Consider the following 21909-nt stretch of genomic DNA (forward strand, 5'->3'; position numbering starts at 1 on the left):
TATACACACATATATAAAACCTTTATTACCTAAGCTATTAGGTAGCCAACATGCAGTTATTCAAGATTAGCCATAATGTTTTGAAAAAATAGTTTATTGGAACTCCAAAAAGTAGTCAAATGATCTGACTTCAGTTTAATTTTACTTGCCTCACCTTACTAAAACAATTAGATCTGCCCCAAGTTGGAATGGATTACCTTCCATGTAATGAAAATTTCCACTCTAGAGGCCTTCAAATGGACTGGATGACTGTGTGTGCAAGGAGTTCCCAAGATGGTGACTATTTCAACCAATGTAGATTTTTTTAAAATCTGTAATTTGTAGTTTTAAAAAGTTAACTAGGAACACTAAGAGGGTTAAGCAATTTGTCCATGATCGCCTTCCCAGTATTGACAACTAATTTATAGTTTTAGAGAATTAAGTGGGGGAATCAAGGAATTAAGGCAACTGGGTGGATCAGTAGATACAATGCTGGGCTTGGAGTCAGGAAGACTCATTTTCCTAAATTCAAATTTGATCTCAGACACTTTCTAGCTATCTAACCTTAGGCAAGTCACTTAACTCTGTTTGCCTCAGTTTCCTCATCTGTAAAATGAGCTGGAGAAGGAAATGGCAAATCACTCCAGTATCTTTCCATGAAAACTCCAAATGGTGTCACAGTCAGACACAGGTGAAGGGATTGAACAACAATAACAATAAACTAAGAAATAAATGATTTTCCTTTTTTCCCCTGGCTTCTAATCCTGTCGGACACAGAATTTGAATGCAGGTCTTTACAATTTCATGAGAGGGACCTCTCAATTCTATGCCTCACTGACATGATCAACAAAACAAACAAACAAAAAAAAAAGCTATTTTCTACTCTGTGAATCTAGAAGAGAAAAAATATAGCAAAAGAAGAGTATTCTAGTTGAAAAGTCTAGCAAGTTCAAATTATGTTATGATACACATTTTTGCATATTTATTAACACAACTTAAACCGACTCAGAAGAAATTAGTCCATGAAACTAAATTCGAATAAAAGAGGCTTGTGAAACACCTGGAAATGCATCAGTAAACATGTGCCCTTTAATTGAAAAACAAGTTCCAAACCTGATTTTTTACTATATTTATATTTCCAAAGTGGTCAGTTTGTTTGCTTATTTATTTATTAATTTTTTTGAAAAGAAAAGTCTTCTGTGCAGGAGTTACAGATTAAGAAGAAAATACCCCCCTAGGAATATGGTGTCCTTCACATAAGCATGAAAGATTCAAATAAATGTGTGTGTGTGATTATCTCCTGCCCTACAAATAAGAAAGCATATGAGATACTTGAGATGATTTCATGTATTTACATTAAAGCATAAAAATAAAATAAATTAAAATTAAAAGTTTTTATTTGTCTTCCTGCTTTAATATCATGCTTTTACCTTACTTTCTTCCAGTCACTGTTAACCTAGCCACCCTGTAAAAATTAATTGGCACATTATCACCCCATAATATATATTACCACAAAAGTTTTTACTGTTTCTCTCAAAAAAAAATTTATATGGCATCCCTCAAAAACAGCTGAAATTTTCTAATAGCCTGTTGCATTAATTTTACTTACATATCCATTTCCTGAAAAGTCAAGGTGGTGATATGCTTAATTCTTATTAAGATGAAAAAGAAGATTCACATAAATTTTATTTTTTAGAGTTGCATTCATTTTGGGGGAGAGGCGGGGCAGATGTCAATAAATGGTGAGCCCAGAAAGAGCAAATGAAGATTCTCAAATGTCTGCTTCAATTTCAGTGACATCCTGAGTCATATATAGACACACTATTAGTTTTAATTAGTTAACAAATCCAATTAATTCTATTTTAAATATAGTTTTCGTATATAAGGCAAAGCACTGTTTTATCCACATATACTAGTTAGTATCGATTTCTTTTCACTGAAGGCTGTCTAAAATTCAACTACATTCTATGACACCTTCAAAAAATTTTTTCAAATGTTCCATGATTAAAAATATTCACAATTTATCATTAAATTAGATGGAGTCTAAAGTCTAAAGTCTACCCCAAACTAGAAACTAAAATCGAAAAGTTTACTAAATTATTGTATAGCTTATTTGATTTTCTGATAGGAAACCATTTTGGAATGCTATAAAAATGAGTCTACTATTACAGCTATTATTAATAACAGGCATGTGTATAGTGATCTAAGGTTCCCAAAGAACTTTACACATTATCTTATTTGAGTTTCCCAACATCTTGGTTACTCGGTCATTCTGCTACTTAATAAATTCCAGTTGCCCCCTATTGCCTCTAGAATAAGATGTCAAATCCTCCCTTTTTGAAGTCTTTCATAATTTTGCCCTGACCTATTTTTTCCATGATCATCACACATTACTCCTCCTTATGCACTCTACAATCTAGCTAAACTGGTCTTTTCTCTGTTGCTCACAAATGACTCCTATTTCCCAACTCCATATCATGTGCCTGGAATATACTCCTTCCTCTGAAAACACCATCAATTCTTTCAAAGCACTCCTGAGGTACCAAGCCTTTCCTAATCACCCCAGCTTCTAAAAACTCCCCTCTCAAACTACCTTGAATTTATTTTGTATCTATAGATATTATTTTACATACTTTAAATATGGGGAAAATGAGGTTTGGAGAGATAAGTAACTTGCCCAGAATCTCATAGTGAAAGGAACCCAGGTTCTCCTGAATCTAACTCCCATGCTCCATTAAAACATGCTACCACTAAATGGGCTCTCCACTACCATGAATGGGATGGAGGAGAGGTGAGGAGGAGAGGAAGGGGGATATTTGATATTTTTTCAGCATTTATTTTAAATTATTTGAAATTCAAAATATCTCAAATATGAAGTAGAAAGAAAACTAGCTTCAGTGAAATTTTATATATATATATATATACACACTATAATGAGTTCTGTAATTGAACAATTTGGTATAAATTGAATTTATTTTTAAATCATTGCTACCAAACTTTCAAATTTCTTTTGAAAGAAAAAGTTGTCTTCACTATAAAATGGGAAAATATATATTTAAAATCCAAAAATAAAGAGTGTTGATTCTATAGCAGAAATGTACATGTCTGAATAGTTTCATAAACATATAAAACTTTCAGATAAAAAAGTGAATTCTGCAATTGCCTTAATAGGTTTTTTTCATATTTCTGTTTTATTTTCCTAGTTTCACAATTTTGACTCCTTCATCTTTGATTACTTCACCTTTAGTAATTGTAATAGTCAAATATATTACATCATTGAAATTATGCATTTTATTATTTCAAATAGAATGACAAAATACCTTTATTAAGGAGGATAAAAAATAACAACATGCAGAATTTGTCTTATACGATTTTCATCAAGCAACAGCTTGCATATTAAATATTTCCTAATAATATTCTACATAATTTTTGTGCTTAACATTTAATCATGTCATCATATTTCTTATTAATAGCTTGACATAAAATAGCTAACATTTACATAGTGCTGTTTATAAATTATTCTGTGCATAGATGCCTTTCATTTGATATTTTAAATAGAAATAAAAAAACTTTTTTTGATTTATCTGTACCTAAATACCATTGGTACCACAATTCCCCAACAGTTTTAATAAAATTCTCATTAAAATTTTAAATATGCTACACCTCTGCCTAGGCTTTTTTTTATATAATTTGAGGAGACTTTAAGTCACAGAAACCAAACCTGGCAAGATTTACTGAGAATTTTTATACAAATTATATTTGGACATTATTTTTTCTTCACCCTGTGCTCATTACTTTCCAAATTATATGAGCTTTGAAATCTAGTTTGAGGTCTATGTCCAAATATGTGAATGAAGGTAATTGTTATGTATCTTTTGTATCTAAAGATAACACATTTGGATCTCTACTTTTGCAATTTTGAAATTAATTCTTCAATATCTTTAAATATATCAATTTGAATTCATTTTAGTAATGTTACAATATGGAGAAAGAAATACCGTATTTCATAAACAATATAAAGTTAAAGAAATGCTGTATATATAGAGTATCCAACACAATTTGCTCCATTTTGATAGAATTAAGTCTATATTCTGTCCTATAATCTGTATATCTTCAAAAATTTACCTTTCAAAAAGAAAAGTATACTTTATCACAGGGTATAAACACACACACACACACACACACACATTCTTCTTCCAATTGGTTTGATTAGGTAGTTCTACCATTCAGCCATCATCATTTCTTTTGAAAAGTTTCTATTACATTAATGATTTATTTGTTTAATCTCCCTCTAATTTATAGAGAATACTAAGAAATGGACAACTCCAGTAAAAATGTTTTAATAAGGCATCACCTAAAATGAATAATCTTTTCTAGTTTCTTATGCTGCTTAATATTTAAATTCATTACCTTTCATTTATCTATTCATTTATTTGTTTCAGATACAATAAAACCATACATAATTAATTTGTTTCATTTTCTAGTTCATATTGTCACTGTTATCATCCAAGCGATACAACAAAGTCTTTGCCACACAATTTCCTGTTTTGTGGTGATATCACTAATCTTTTAAAATTTTGTAATAATCATCAGCAAAGTAGAAATTTTTTGATGTTTGACGCTCAATACTTATTTAAGAAATATTGCAAAAATTTCACTTCACCTCATCTATTCCCTTATTTATATTTTTAAAACATTTACATATAGCTAATCTCATGCTGCCTCTCAACAACTTTATAAGTGCTCCTCATTCTTCCCACCATATTTACAGGTGACACTTGTTCAACATGGAGCATAGGATCCATAAAGTATTGTTAACAATTGTGTGAAGAAATAATTTTTTGTCATGGAAGTTCTGAAACTTTTGAGTCTGAGAAGAATGCCTGAGGTTTATCACCATTCATTAGACAAATCCATGGTTCATTCTACTGGAACAGTTGATAATCACTTAAATTTTCCTGAAAACAACTATTGATTTATTATCAGCATTGAAAGGATTTTGGTTCGATCATAATAGATAAAATCTATTGGAAAGAAAAATTATACTTTTTCCAAATAGTCAAATTGACTGTTTAAAATTTTCAATAAAGCAAAACTTTTAAACTTACTCTTTGATCTTCTAATCATAAAAAGGGGAGGGGCACAGTAATTCTATTATCGGTCTATAAGCATTTATTAAGCCCTCACTATGTGCTATATACTATACTTGGGATATTTTACAAAGAAGAAAAAATCAAAAATCTTTTTTTGGCATTAAGAAGCTTATGTTCAAATAGATTCAATTCAGTTTCATTCAAGATGAAATTTTAAAACAGCACAAAAATATGTGTTGGAAGAACCCTATTATAAATGGGGATTGGAGGACATTCCCCGCCCCCCTGAAATTATATATGTGTATGTACACACACACACACAAATAAGAACACTTTTCCATTATTATCTTCTAATTAGCATTTGTTGATCAGAAAACTAAGGAAAGCACTCCAATTTGTGTTTTAAATCAATTCTTGATGACCCTGGAAATGATATATAATTAAAAACAAAAGATTGGCACCTCTGCTTTGATCTCCTGTTAGCAAGTATTCTTAAAGCCCTTAGCACAATTTGACAGAAACCAAGGCAATTGATCATTTTGCTTTGGGTTTTCATTCAATAAACAAAAGATTTATTTTTATGATCTTCCATTGGATGCCCATAAAAGTTATATATAAAGTTTTGGTAAACTAAAACTTTCTTAAATAATTTCTACTCCAAGCCCTTTCTGAAATATTTGAAAGAATAAAATTTTTCTCATGAGAATAAACCAGCAACAAATTCAGAATATACTGAAACTTTCCCACAGGAACCATATTTTGTAGTACTAATTCAAGAAAAAAAATTAAATTAAATTGGATTTTTCCTTTAGTTGTAATGAGCAAACATGTTCCCTAGATAGCACATTTAACTGCATTTTTGATTAGTTTTAACTGCTACACATGTGAAAATTGAAACCATTTCCCTGCGTCTAAGGCAATGGGGGGGGGGCGGGGAGAATGGCCTTATAAGACCATTCTGGCAATTTATGCAAACAAATCTTCCATGTCTATATTCCATGTAGGATTTTTCATAAAATGCTTACACTAGAATAAAAGTATTCTATTTACTAGTATAATGACAAGGAGTGACTGGTTTTTCTACTTTAGAAAAACATAAATATCTGATGTAAATTGTTCATGTTTAATTTTAAACTATGATTCTATGATTTAAACTATGATATAATAAGTTTAGGAACAAAATGACTATTTCCTTTTCAAAGTCATTTGTTTTAATTGATGAACAGTATGATGTAGTTGAAAGATTATCTAACTTGGAGTAATGAAGGCACCAGGATTTAAGTCCATAACCTGATATTTATATATAGTACCTACCACCTCCCAATATTAATATGGGAACCAAATGAGATGTGATATTTATATACAATACCTATGTCCCAAGGGGATACCAAATGAGATATTTGAAAAGCAATTGGCAAAGTGACCAGAACAAAGAATTGCTTAACAAATGCCAATTTCCTTCCCTTATTTATTCAATAGTAAGCCACTAAAACTTTTTAAGCTTCAGTTTTTCTGTCTGTAAAACACTACATTTGCACTACATACCGCAGAGGATTGTTGGGAGGATGAAATATGTAAACTTCATAAACTCTAAATCATCATAAATAACGTCCATATTTTGTAAGCCTGTTCTATAAGCACAATATTTCATAATCTGTCTATAATGACTGAAAGGTATCCTTTTTTCAATTGTGTCTCGGAATCCTCATCACCTATAAAAAGTCTTTCACCAAGTTGTTAATAATCTTACCTCCCCTGAAAAAAAAAAGTGCATTTGCTTGATCTATATTGTGTACTTATATGAATACATTTTGTTTCCTGATAGAGTGTAAGTTCTTTGAGAGCAAAAGCTTGTTTTTTTTTTTATTATAGAAGAGAATCTAGCACCATCTTATACATGTGCTATACACTTAATAAATTCTAGTTGATTTAGGCTAAAAATACTTTGGAAATCATTGACCTCTCTATTTTTCTCAATAACTAAACTTAGGCCAAGGTATATTTTAAAGGTTACTCAGTTAATTACTCAGGATGAGGACTAAAACCTTTATAATTGATCACTAAAACTTTTCATTTTACCAATACCATATGGGTAAACAATGAAATGGTCATGCTCAGAAGTGAATATTTATAGGCACAGATCACGAATGCAGGTGAATCTAATATTTATATGAAGTAATGTAGGCACAAAAATGAAGAATTTTGAAGAAAAAAAAAAGCTGTCTTATTTCTTAGCATTCATGAGGTAATGTAAAAATCTTGCCACAAAGGGACATTTAACTGTAATGTCATCTGCTTCAGACAGAACATTCAGCAAGTCATTCTTATTTGTTTGCTGGTACAATATATTACTTCATTAAAGAAAATGATAGTTAAAAGGCCCTTTTCTTACCTTAAAAAGTTGTTTGATAATTTTTTCCCCTTTTGATCTGATTTTTTTTTTTGGTGCAGCAAGACAAATATGGAAATGCTTAGAAGAATTATACATGTTTAATTTATATCAGATTGCTTGCTGTCATGGGGAGGGGAGAGGGAAAGAGGGAAAGAAAAGTTTGGAACACAAATTTTGCAAAGGTGAATGTTGAAAACTATCTTTGCATGTATTTGGAAAAATCAAATACCATTGAGAAAAAAGTCTCTTAAGCACCATCTTATATATTAACGCTCTTCAAATGTAGGTCACAGCTTCATGTGGGATTGTATAATTGAATGTAAGGGTCATGAAAAATTTGCTAACAGTAAAAAGTATTAAATATTCCACCAAGATTTAATTTTTTTTTGTAAAAACAAAGAAACAAATCCATTTCATCTGTATGCAAGTTTACTTTCATTTTTGGTAAATGGTAAAAATTGTATGTATAGCTTAAAATAAATTTCTTTATGATTTATTATCAGTAAATGTTTGATTTCATACCTATATACCTGGGGTAGTGTAAAAATTTCTCAGATGAATAGGAATTGCAAATGGAAAAAATTTAAGAAGCCCTGGTCTATATGAAGCCCTTCCTGATCTCACCAAATACTAGTGCCATCCTTCTCAAATTATCTTGAATTTAGTTACTTTATATATATTTTTATTTATTTGATACTCATTTTGTGTATTTTATATTTAAATTATGTATGTATAAATGCATTCATATGTATACATGTTTATAATCATATTGTATATGGATGAAAGTATATGTGTATATGTGTTTGCATACACATATGTATCATGAATATATGTATATACACAGAAACACATTTGTATCTACATATGTGTCTATGTTTATATATTTATTTTATAGATATAGATATAGATCCATCCAGGTATACATGTACACTATATGTATAGGTATACATGCATGAATACACATTTGTACATATATACAAACATAACTGTGTATTTATGTCTATCTATAAGTATATACCTATACATATATCTGCATACACATACATATACATGTATACATCTCCTCCATTATATCATATATTGGTACCCATAGTAGTTACTCAATAAATATTTGTGGATTGATTTACTGACTATCATATCAGATAATTCAAAGTTTAATCATCATAATAGGAAAAAACAAATCTTCATAGGATGACACAGATAGAACTTGAAGGGATTTTAGAGGTCATTTGGGCCTGCTCCCTTCAGGTTAAAGATAAGGAAACTGACACCCAGAAAAGTTAAATGGTTTGAGCCAAGTTACATAGCTAATATGTCTTACAAATTCACAGGTATTGTCCTCTTTCCACTGAAAGCGTCTTTCCATAGCTTTCAGAAATATAGAAATTTGACAAGAATGAAGGCCATTAACATGCTCACTCATGAAGAATCATGGTTAATAGAATGACCTTGAGGATTATCTAGTTCAAGAATGCCATTTATAATGAGAAAACAAGCCCCAAGGAGGTATGATCACTTGTCCAAATCCATTGTTCATTGAGCTAGAAGTTCAGATTAGACCTTCCTATCTCCCTATTTCTCTCTTTTATATCACAGTTTATTTGAGGCCTGCTACCAATCATGTTGAGGGTAAATAAAGTGATTTGTTTGGAAATTATATTCATTGCCTGAATTACCTTAAAACTTCTCTGTATGTTGCTAAGAATGAATACCTTTGCCATATTTTTCATTCTTTTATTTTGTTATTCTGCCTCCAACTTTTTCTAATACTTAACTATTCTTATAATTAGTCACAGTAATCAGATTAGATTTTCTCTTGCATTGAATTTTTGGATAATACTATAGTTTCCAGTAGAAATTTCTATTTCTAGGCTCCATGATAAAAGTTTCCTCCAGGCTTGAAGCTTGGCAGACATGAGCTCAGCCTGGGAATGATTTTTTAAACGAAATCAGAAAAAAAAAAAAAAAACAACAAAAAAAAAAAACTTCAACTCTACCTCCCTCCCTCTTTTGAAGCAGTAAAATAAATAAATTAAAAATTTGGAGATTTGTTTTTATTCTATGCATGAAGCCCTGATTAATGTATTTTACAAACTCAAATACTCTTGATATTTTATTTCATGTTTCATCCACTAAACCAGATTTCTTTAAGAAGAAAAACTAGTTCAGTGACATTAAAAGTTATTTGTGTATTAATGTCTTCACTTTTTAAGTACTTTCTTCTGATGTTAATAAAAAATCTACTAAATCCATTCTGTCAATCAATTTTTTTTCTCTCAATGTACCTATTCTAAGGTTGGCTACCCTAACAGGAGTCTGACCAACCTGAGATTAAATTAGTAGAAAATTTTGGTCTATCTGTAGCAAGAAGGAAGAAAACAAGAATGATCTTAACTAGCTCATTATTTTTTTTGAGTAATTTCTAAACCATGCCTCCTTTTTGGGGGGAATATCATAACAAAATCAAACAAAAACACAGCATACCTTCAAACACTATGCAATTGCATAATCTCACTTTCTACTTTAGGTACCATCTCTAGGTAACTTAGTGAGCTTTCAGTAAGTCTCTTATAAGTCTTCAGTAATAAGGCAACAAAATGATGTTTTGTGGATTTGAAAGTGGAGATTTAAAGAAGATAATAGATTAAATGGATAATGGATTAAAATGCATTAAAAAAAGAATAACATACAAAAAGGAGATTAAGGTAAAGGAACAGAGATGAAACGAACTGGATAGAGAAAAAGAAGAAAAAGAAGCATAAGAGAAAGTAAAAATAATAATGGAAGAAAGATATTTGCGGACAATAAAAAAATGAGGCAAGACAAAAAATCTATCCACCATTATTCTGTGGTCCTCCTTTTAAGAAACAGTCTACATTTAATTTTTTGTATGTCAAAATACCACTAGGATGTAAACCTTTGATGAGAAATTTTGAGAGAGATGTAACAATTACCTTATGACCCCTGCCTTGCTTAAATTATGGCAGTTGGAAAAGACTTGAAACATTTCTTTATTAATATTTTGATAAATCTTTAAACTTAAAATGTTTAACAAATATTTATTTTACTTTTATTGAATAACTACCTTGTATTTTTTAAAGTTCTTAATGTTTATAGTATTTCCTCAAATACTTTTTAAGCTCATTGAAGGCAGAGATATGCTTTCTTTGTCAATTTTCTTTCTGGGACCCTTACAACATCTTGTCCTGTAATATGCACTATAAATATTTGAATTTCATCATCTATATTATGCTAAGATTCAATAAAAGAGTGACCATTTCTCAAAGAATAAAAGAAAAGATATAAAAACTTATACATTTTAAATGATTACAAAATCAAAACAGAAGTGATGGAATGAAGTCGCAGAATGAGATATATTTTTGGACATAACTAACATGACAATTTGTTTTATTTAACTATGGACCATGCATACTCTTTTCAAGGTTTCTTTTTGTCTTGTTTTTATTTAATCTTGTATTTTATATTGGGGGGATAAATAGAAAAGAAAGAAAAATGTGTCTGTTAATTTTGTAAAGAAAAAAGAAAAGAAAATTTATATAAAAAACAAAAACCTAGCATTTTCTTACAGCAAGAACCTGATTTCAACATTGATTCTTCAAGCAACCTATCTAAATTGCCAAGGGAAGAAAACATTTGGGATATCAAACTTCCTAGCATAGACTTTTAATGTCCACAAAGAACGAAAAGTATCCTCCATTCTGAAAAGTCACTCAAGGAAAACACAAAAAGACAAAAGGACCATGTGAAGTCAGAACCCATAGCCAAGACCGTACCCAATACAAAGATCCACCTCTATGTTCAGAATCCTCTCAAGGTTTTTCAACTATGTAAGTTCATCTTTTTACTACTCCATAACTCATCTAGTCTACCTTTGATTGATATGTATTTTTCAATCCATGTGGTACATTTTATAGAATCACTTGTCTTGAAATTAAAAGCCCTAGGGTATGACATATGGTCATGTGTATGCAGAGAATTGCATAAAACTATAATGGCAAATACATAAATGCACAAGAATAACTTTTGAAAAATAAAAATATATACATATATACTATATCCACATGCTTCCAAACATATATTCTTCTAATTAATATCTTATAGATGCAGGAACTGTATACATATATATGCATATGTACTTGTATATATATATATATATATATATATATATATGTGTGTGTGTGTGTGTGTGTGTGTACATACACATGTGGTAATATAACTAAGAATCAGCAAGGGTTATTGTAAATCTTTCAAAGTCGTGCGATAAAGAGATAAGTTTTTAACCCTGAAAATAAAATAGTCAAAACGCACATTTCAAACTAGTTATTACAATTGCAGGTCTAGCTACTGTAATAATTTTGAACATTGTTCAAAAGAACTGAAGACAATAGGAGTCTCTGAGAAAATGAATAACATAATTGGTCCAGGGTTAAAAACAAAGACAGCAAAAGAAAACAGATGCTTGGCTACGAGTGATGGTTTCATGGAACTATTTTCCACACTGGGCTATGGTTCATCAAACAAAGCCCCAAAGGTATCATGCCATACAGTGTTTTATTTATTTCAATAGTTAACAAAGGATCTGAAGAATGAACATGTACAGCCATGTACAACAATCTCCAAAGGGGACACCCTATATATGTTCATCATTAAACAAAAAAAGTAATGAAATCAATCAGGCAAAGACCTAAAACAAAAGATTGATTCTTGAAAAAAGATTTTAAATGTAATAATATATGCATTTCATTTTTTTTGATATATAACAAATCACTAAGTATGATATTCATCTTCACTATTCCATATTATTGACCATACCTGTGGATAACTGTCAGTCCGTGGTAAGACCGATATATCATAGGTGGCAGCAAAATGGCTTTTAGCTTGTTGTATTTGGCCATAACGTTCTCTTTTTCTCCATTTAGCTCTTCGATTTTGAAACCAAACCTACATGAGAGAAGCAGCATGTTGTCAAAGAGCCTGGAACATACTAAGAATTTAATAAGAGCTTGTTGTCTCACCTTGCCTAAAAGAAATAACTGAAAAAGTCATGCAAGTATGACAAAATATCCCAAATACCACATTAGTACAGAAACATAGACAAACAAGGCTTCTTTCAAAAGTCTGTCTCCATTTCAAAAGAAAACAGTCCTGATACTTCTATTCCATCTTATGTAAGATTTTATAATAATAAGTATTCTAAATGTCTCACTCAAGATTAATTTTCCTCAAATGATGGAAGATTAAAAAAACATAGAGAGTATCAATATTTTGAAAAATTCCAATATTTCAGATTTTCTATCCATTTGATGAAGATGGAACAGAAAGAGCACCAGACCAGATTACCTAGCTTTGCCAATAATTCATAACATTAAGCAAAGCTTTCTGAGACTTAGTTTTATCAATGATAAATAGGGTTGTTAAACTGGATTTCTTCCATGGACTCTTGCAGATCAGAAATTTTGCGAATTATATAACTTTAGTGAAATTCCAGATCCAAAATTCTTTAAGGCTAAAACTCATCGAGATATTTTTATTTTAGAATTAAATTCAACCTGACCTGCCTGACTGACATAGATATGATCTGGTTAAGTAAAAGAATACTAGATGAAGTCAGGTCCTCAAAAGAAGACCCCATACATGCGGACCTTGATTTAATTCTTTTCAGAAAGTGTTGAATATTGAGAGAAATATAAAGATATTTTGGCTCTTTATAGAACTGGAAAAGTATTGACTTTATTTATTAAAAGTAAATGATGGGGGTATATCATTTAAAGCACAACTATATGTGTTATCTATTTATTTATATGTGAGATATGTAAATTTGCTGGATAGATGGAATGCATTTATAAGGTTTATTTTTTCTTATTAAAATTATATACTTTTAAACATTTTCATTATAAAACAAAAAAATTGAGGCAATATTACCTTCAAGTCATAAAAGCCCTTCTGTCAAGAATTTCATTCATTTGGTCAAGTCATTTCTTTTACAAATCCAAATACAAACTTTTAAAAAACAAACAAAACTTTTTTTGACTTAAAACTTCTAATGAATTCCCAAAGGAAAGTTACGCTTATATATACAGCATGACATATTTTGAAATTGAAGTTCTAAGGACATTTTACTATGAATATAAGACTAGTGCACTGATAGAAGATATGTGATCTAACTGAAAATGTCTAAGGATAGGTTATCCAAATTGATATTTGATAAACACATTTCTAACTTTTTAAATTGTTGATGTTCTTTGAAACATAACTGCTTTTAAACTATAGCCTACTTACTGTGGACTTAGATGGAAATGAAATATGAAAAATGTACAGCTAAACAATCTTCTGCTAAAGTGATCTTTTTTCACTCTGTGTGTGTGTGTGTGTGTGTGTGTGTGTGTGTTCTCATGTCTACCTCTCTTTCATAGTCTTTACTTTTTCAGTTCATGATGTTCTAATTGCTCAGAGAAACTTTAAACACCAGTTTGATATTTAAGTGCACATTGCAGACTTAATGTGGAACTTCGAAAAACTGATCCAGTGTTCAAAATGAGATACAGGGACATACCTGTTGAACATATTTTTCGAAGGAGCTGCTTGGTAAATTTGTATTATCCATCATGCCTGGGGCTCAGAAAAAAAAAAAAAAAAGAAAGAAGAAAAGAAAGAAAGAAATCCCCTTCTGTCTCCACAGGAGGCACCAAGAACATACTATGAGAATTTATTAATGAGCTTCTTTCATTGAAAAAAGACCTCAACAATCTCTTTAAAATGGGTGCCAATTACTACATTGACGAGAAGCAGGAAAGAGAACTTAGATAAATTAGGTTCAAGCTGGCTCTCTGCATGGACTCAGGACAAAAAAAAATTAAATTGGACCTTGAATCAATATTTAAGGGGAAAGCAGGTAGTATGTACAGCCAGTGTGTTTGTTTGTGGACATACGGTACATGTTCACATAGTATAATTGAATGCATACTAATCAAAAAAGAAAGGGTAAAAATATCTATATTTATAGTTTTTGTTAACTTTAGGGGTTTTTTTTACAACTCACAAATTTTCTTTTGCATTGCTTTTCCAGAAATTAGCTAAAGATAAAATAACCATTTGTCTCCACAAATGAAAACAAAAATCTGCTGCTTGTTATCCATGCGTTGCCAGATGTTGCCCCTAATGATGTAAGGGCCTTATAATTACTTATTCTTGTGATGGAATTCTGTTATACTCAGGATAGAAATCCCCACTGCTTTTCCTGCATATTCCTTTCTTAATTATTAATCAAAATTGCTAAATTCAGTACTTTCCTATAAAAAGCAGACTATATATATACACACACTGCAAAGAAAATATACAGTCCCTGGAGTGTTTGTTGATATTATTTGCTTTAGAAACCTTTAGTTATATTTCAGGCAACATTGAAAAGGGGGAAAAAAGCTCCACATAAGAAGAATTAAAAATAAATCCAATGCAAATAATGTAAACAAATGAAGCATAACATTATGCCAGCTTTGATTACCATTTTTAAAACTAAATATATTTAGGCAACATTCTTTTAGAATAGAACATTCTATTTTCTATATTGGTAAAAAAAAATAAAAACTTTTAAAAGATAAATTTAACTATGTCTAATGAAAATTAGTGTAAAATGAAATAATGCTCACTGCTTATGGATAGAAATGAAGAAATGACTTAATTTTATGAGGGTAATAATTTATATTTGATAAGTATAATTAGCAACAAGTAAGATTAAAAATTTGTACTATTTTATCTTTAACACTATTTTAATATTGATATTCATATAAAATTTAGACTATTATTACATTTTTCTTTATTATGACATGCAATATAAAAAGCATCATGCGTAACTTTTTTGATCTTGTACATACGTACATATATATATATATATATATATATATATATACACATATATATGACAAACGTGTCCAACAATACTTAAATGTTGGTAACTAAGAAACATATATGTATTATCTATCTATTTATAGATAGGTATGTACACAATGTATGCCATATTTTAGAAAGCTACAATTTTTATATTAGCACTTAGGAATGATTTTGCCTCTTTTTTGCTTCATTATATTTTGCTACTTATGATTAACAAATGAACAGACTATCTTTTAATATTGTTAAACTGTTAGTATAATATTGTTTAGATTAATTGCAATATTCATTTTTCTAAAGAAAATATGGCTTAATGCCATTCCTTTTGAAGAGAAAAGTATTTTTTTTTTAGGATATGTTAATCCATTTAACCTTAATTACAGAAGATTTTAAAAATGCAGTTTTACAACTATGATAACATTAATTCTTTCTCATTTAGTCAAGTTCATACCTGGACTCTGGCCTCAGTCAGCTCTGTCCTCAGAGCAAGCTGTTCTCTGACATACACATCAGGATAATGTGTTTTCTGAAAGACTTTTTCTAGCTCTTCCAGTTGTAAACTTGTAAAGGTGGTTCTGTGTCTCCTCTTCTTGCTGCTGGACACATTGCTGTCACATTTATCGCCAAGTTCATCCAATTCTCCCTTTTCCTGCATCCCTTTGACTGGAGACATCCTGAGGCTGTTACAGTTGTCCATGGCTCTATTCAGCTCAGTATGAAGAGGCTGTCCTTCGACTTTAGTAATCCCATAGTTCACTGGATCCAGGGGGAAAAATAACAATCTTAAGATTCAATGGACATCCTTGAAAAAATAATTTTCAGTTCAGAATATGAGGAAGATATTGGTATTAGAGTTTGGGAGGGGGACATGTATCAGAGTTTGGGAGGGGGACATGTGGATCAAATGCAGGTCAGTATTATCTCATTTTCTCTTTCTGGTTCTTTTAATATTATATTAAATTTTAAGTGTAGGGATTGACATGAATCTTGATTTTATAATGCACATAACACATATAATGCCTAGCTTTCTAATAAGTTGAAAAATAAAGCAAATAAGCCCTGACCTCTGCTTCCAAATAAGTGTTCTTCCAACTAAGATCTTTGTATATTTGGTAATATTGAAGGAATTCCTTACACACGCGTGCGCGCGCACACACACACACACACACACACAAGGCCCCCTGGTCTGAAAAAGTTTCTGCTTACAAACTGAGAGCAGTCATTAAGAGAATTAAGAGAATATACAATCTAAATAATGTTCAATGGGGGGGGGGGGGGCGAGGAAGAGAGAGGACAGAAGAAAAGAGACAAAACTTAGAAAAAGAGTAGAATTCAGTTAAATTTTTAAGAGCTAAAACTTTCAAAAGTTATTTTTCCCTTTTGAATACATAGAATTGAAGTGCTTCAGGAAGAAAAATAAATAAACAAAGCCACAACTTGACAGAGAATTTATAAACTTGTTTAGAAGGGATTACTGGACTGATGTTAGTTGCTATTAATCAAACCCCTAATTTAGATTTCCCACCCACTCACCCAAGATCTATAATTGGAAATTTGGAACTATTTCCTCACTGCTTTTCATTAATTTCACATTTAATTCATGACAAATATTTTTAAAGTATATTTATAGGATCTAATTTTTTAAAAACCTATATTTTCTCACTATTTCACGAAGTGTTTCCCCCTCCCCCCCTTTCAAAGAGACTGATAAGACTTAAGGAGAACCCTTTAGCATTAAAAATAACACAGGGGATTTGTAGCTTTTCCTAAACAAGTCCCTTCTTGGGATACTTCATACAATACCCTCTAAAATTTGAAAGTTCTTTATTTCCCATCCTCCATAGATGAGAAGGGGAGAGATGACCGAAGTATCTAGTAAACACATCTAGTAAAACATTACAAAGGATGGCATCTGTTATGCTATTATGAGTTGTTTCAGGTTCTTTGCCATTCCTAATAATTCGCTATCAATTTGATTGCAAGCCTGTAGCATTTTTTAAATCAAAACTTTATCACAGAATTTTAGACATAAGACCTAAAGTGACCTTTCCTACCTATTGGAGTTTCTATTTTCCCTTTCTCTTTTTTAAAGTTATTTTGGTCTATTTTAAAGCATTTCAAAAAAGCATTAAAAACATATTCACCTTAAACTTCAACATAATTAACTTAGTTACTGTAACATCTTTTCAAAGCAAGTAATGAAATATTGTAAATGCAAATAAAATGCAATAATAAGTAATGTACAATCTAAGGAACGAACAGTGGTTAATGACTATTATGAATCAATGTCTACACGTATAAAATAAAGTGGAAAATTTAGACATTTAACTACCAAGAACGGGGAGATATCTCAGGAGAATGGAAGGGAAGCTTTAACTCCAAATAACTGAGAAACTAATTAAGCAGATCACTCCTCAATTAGTCTGTGTGGGAAAAAAAGTCTCCAAATGTCGCTCCGGGAATGTTTGTTTGTTTGTTTGTTTTTTTCCATTTAACGGTATTTTTTTCCGCTATATATTTTGAAATATGTAAATACCGAAATATTTATATCAGTTGAAATTATTGACAGCAATTCTTTTCAGTGATAATCCACGAGAGCCCATTAAAAAAATCTGACAATTCCCTAATTGTATCTTTACATCTAAGAAATAGATGAAATAAAAGTGTTGCGCTATTCGTCCTAAGAAAGTCAATGAATCAATCAGCTTATAGTTCTTTAAAAAAAAAAAAAAAAATTTATTTGATTGTCTCTAATGCCTTTCAAAAAATATATGCTGATTAGAAGCTAATTTTCCCCACGGTTTCAAAATCTTTCGAAGAATTTTTTTAAAGTACTTTCTCAAACTTGAAGACTGAAAATAGAAAAGAAAAATTCGACTGGGAGCATGAAACACCACGAAAGGGGACTTCTGTGGTCCAATTTCTTGACAGCTTTGGAACCCTTATTAAAGTGAGGGGCTGGAGTGGTGGTGTGGAGAGCTTGTTATAAATACCTCCCTTTTAATTGGTTTGTTGTTTTAAAAGAACCTTACAGGTTAACTATGGTATATATACAATGATAAGGAGAGGTCCTCTTGGAATTGTAAACGTGCCTTAACTGTCACATCTGAAATAATAAGTTCTCATTCAGTTACAAGATAGAAAAGATAGATGGTCTGTTTAGATAACATTTGGACTTGGATACAGAGTGGCGCATTTGGAGTGGAAGCCGTAGTGCTTCCGAAGCAGCCCCATAGCCTTTTGATCCTATAATTTTTAAAATAGAGTACTTGGGAGAAAAGGGGGATGAAAGCTAAATTGAAAAGAATTACATATTGGGAGATTGGTTTGGGGAAAAGTGTATGTAGTGGTATACAGCTAGAGAGTGAGAGCTGCTCAACCCGACGCTTTTCATATTGAATTGTTCTTTTTATTTGTTTTAAAGAAAGATCGATATAGTTATGTATGAATCTGTATTTATATCTGGGAATGTGTGTATAGATTTATATACATATACATGCATACAAATAAATGCCGGCAGGGGTCTGGTGCGTACTTCTGTACCGCCATCAACCCGCCAACATTTGACAAGAAAATAATGTCATTTCCTGGACCATAAAAAGGGGATTTCACCACAAGCTAGCTCGATCTGACCCGTTACACGTGATGACAGTGATCTTCTCTAATGGATTTTGATCGATGTCTACTATTAGCTGAAGGGTACGTGGAAAGGAAATACCCTGCTTTGACTCAATTAGGCTGTCCTTTGCGCTTTATCTCTGTACCCGGGGCATCCCCAAGGAAAGTTAACGTCGGATCTCAGATATGGAGAACAATTAGGGCTACGAGGGAACTAAACTAACTTAGGGGAGAACCTAACTGAACCTTAAGAGACTCAAATTTTTTTATCTTTCAATATTTCCGCAATAGAGTAGAGGGCACAGCGAGGCTGTGCGGGCTGAAAGTTCCGTCGCCTAGCAAACATCTCCCTTAGTCTTAAAGCTGGATCCTAAAAGGGGAGCGGGGGAGGGAGAAGGGGAGGCAGAGAGGGAGGCAGAGGGGAAGACTACACACTCTTACAATTCTTCTATGCGTTCTTTTCTTTCCTCATTTCACTTCATTCACTTTACTCAAAACTAGATTGTCTGTCTTCTTTCCTTCCTTCCTTCCTTCCTTCCTTCCTTCCTTCCTTCCTTCCTTCCTTCCTTCCTTCCTTCCTTCCTTCCTTCCTTCCTTCCTTCCTTCCTTCCTTCTTTCCTTCCTTCCTTCCTTTTTTCCCTCCTTTCTTCCTTTCTGAAGTTCGGGGAAGTGGACAGCTCTGGGAGGGAGTCAATCTACGATTGGGAAAGACTCACCATTATTCTCCTGACAGGGAGATGTCCTGTCCAGTCTCACATGATGCTCTGCCCTTTGGAGAGGATTGAAGGCCTGCACACATTTGCTGGCGGAGGTTTTGCTGTAAAAGGTCTCATTGTCTAAAGTTTCCATAACGTGCTCCAAAGTGCCTCCTGCTCCCATGTAAAAGTCACTGTTTTTACTCGGCTGGTTTTTCAGGGCAAACTTCTCGCTCAGAAAATCCATAATCATCTAAGGCCGGTGCTAAGCCTCCTCTAGAAACACAGAGGCTGGACTGTGAGGTGGGGGAGGGAAAGAAGGAGGGAAAGAGAGGGGGTAAAGAGGGAGAGAGGATGAAGAGAGAAAGGAGGAAGAGGAGGAGGAAGGGAAAGAGAAAGCTCCAGAGCTGTTTTCACTCTGAGTCTTTAATTTGTCTTGTCTTGAAAGGGGGAACCTGAAGTTGCTTTTATATCTTGAAACTCAGCAGGGCTCTTCGGGCAACCTCCCATTCCTAATGAATATGAAAATAGGAAACCGCCTAACTCCACCCCAGGTTCTCCCTCTTCCCCCCCCAAACCTAGTCCCAGCCCAGAGACGGAAGGAAGATCCAGGGCCCGGTTAGACAGCTCCATTCCAGACAGACAAACGCAGAGGGGGAGGAGGGATTGGCACAAACACGCAGCAACTTTGCCCTGCCGCGTTGGACTGGCATTTCTAAGGAGATTTGTAAGATAAAAACAAATAAACTCTTCCTCTCCCATCCTGCCTTAACACATACACCCTCCACCTCCCTCTTCCTTCCTTCCAATTCTCCCCCAAACCCCCCACCACCATCCTCCGCTACTCTCCCTCCTTCTTTCTCCTTGGTCACAAGCTCCTGGAAAGATTTAGAAGCATCGCAGAAACTTGAAAGTGAGTAATGTTCTTAAAGGGCTTTTATTTCATCAGTCAGTTGCTTATGTAGGAGATCCATATTAATACAAAGCCCAAGGAACCGGATACATAGGAAGCTATTAACCAAACAGCGATGGCAAGCGTTACTCCTGCTTGCTATGTAGAGAGCATTCCACATCTTATACTGCATTATACAGTCACTTTAAGAGGGGAGGGGGATGTTTGTGTGTGTGTGTGTGTGTGTGTGTGTGTGTGTGTGCCCCTCTCTCTTCCTTTCTGGAAAACTGTGTGTTGATATGGTGGGGAGGCAATCCAGAAAGACAAAGAGGAATTGAAACAAGACATTAATACCAATTGAATTCTCCACCCCCACCCCTCCTTTATCCACCAGCAGAAAAATCTTTTGGGGGATGGAATATTAAATCTATATTATGAGATGCAAACCCCCCTTTGGAAACTACCGATCTCACCTATCCCACTTATTCCACTCAAAATGTTGCAGTCTCAATAGGAACTATTAGAAAGTGAGAGGGGACATTTCTTGCACCGATTAGGGTGTGAGGGGGTGGGGTAGGAGGCAATTGTGCCTAGCTTTTAAAAAGGCACTATGGCAATTGACTTTTATATATATATATATATATATATATATATATATATATATATATATATATATATATATATATATATATATAAATACATTTGTTTGAGGAGGTAGAGCATCCCTGCATATTCTCTCTGGTCCAAGGTACATACCTAGAGATCCTCACCTCAGCTCAGTTAGGGAAGAAAGAGGCTGCTCCTTCTATTTGTCAACCTTGAATCCTGGAGCCACTCATAGGGTGGAGAGTGGGGTTGAAAACTGGCCCCTTTGATTCAGGGGCAGAGTTGCAAACGGGAGAGATGAATGGAGCTGGGCACAGAGCCCCCTACATGACAGCGAAGAGATGAGAGAGCTGGATAGATATGGCTATGCAAGGGCCAGGAAGGTCTCTTCTCTCCACAGGGCCCCTCAGGCATTTACCCCCACTGCCCCAACTCAGGCCTAGAATCTTGGGAGGCCAAGCAAAGTTTAAGAAACTAGGAGAATGGTGGAACGTGGAAAGGGGGACTGGTTCTGCTTGAAAAGACTGGGGGAAGCCTTGGGGAGACAGGAAACCAGGCCTTGGGCTTCAGACGGGCCCAGAGTCCCAGTTTGACACTTTAAAAAGGGTTCTGACTAGACCTCATCTTGGTTGGGTAACCCAACTTTAACTTCCTCTTCCTGATCCAGGAACCAAGCAGGAAGATTATCTGGAGATCATATTGAGGGACTGTGCCACTTCCACCTCCACT

At 32.9% G+C, this 21909-nt stretch overlaps 1 protein-coding gene across 1 annotated transcript in view; it reads right to left on the minus strand.

The window, feature by feature from the left end:
* Positions 1–20112, minus strand: part of ALX1 (ALX homeobox 1) — a 28979-nt gene extending 8867 nt beyond the window's left edge. Inside the window, exons 1-3 of the mRNA XM_031938082.1 lie at positions 19704–20112; positions 15821–16125; positions 12298–12426 (exon numbers count right to left, since the gene is read on the minus strand). Coding sequence (XP_031793942.1) covers positions 12298–12426; positions 15821–16125; positions 19704–19935 — 666 coding nt within the window. The 5' untranslated portion in view covers positions 19936–20112. The remainder of the gene's footprint in view (positions 1–12297; positions 12427–15820; positions 16126–19703) is intronic.
* Positions 20113–21909: the final 1797 nt, after the last annotated feature.

The sequence above is a fragment of the Sarcophilus harrisii genome, chromosome 5 (assembly GCF_902635505.1).
Source record: "Sarcophilus harrisii chromosome 5, mSarHar1.11, whole genome shotgun sequence".
Lineage (NCBI taxonomy): Eukaryota > Metazoa > Chordata > Mammalia > Dasyuromorphia > Dasyuridae > Sarcophilus > Sarcophilus harrisii.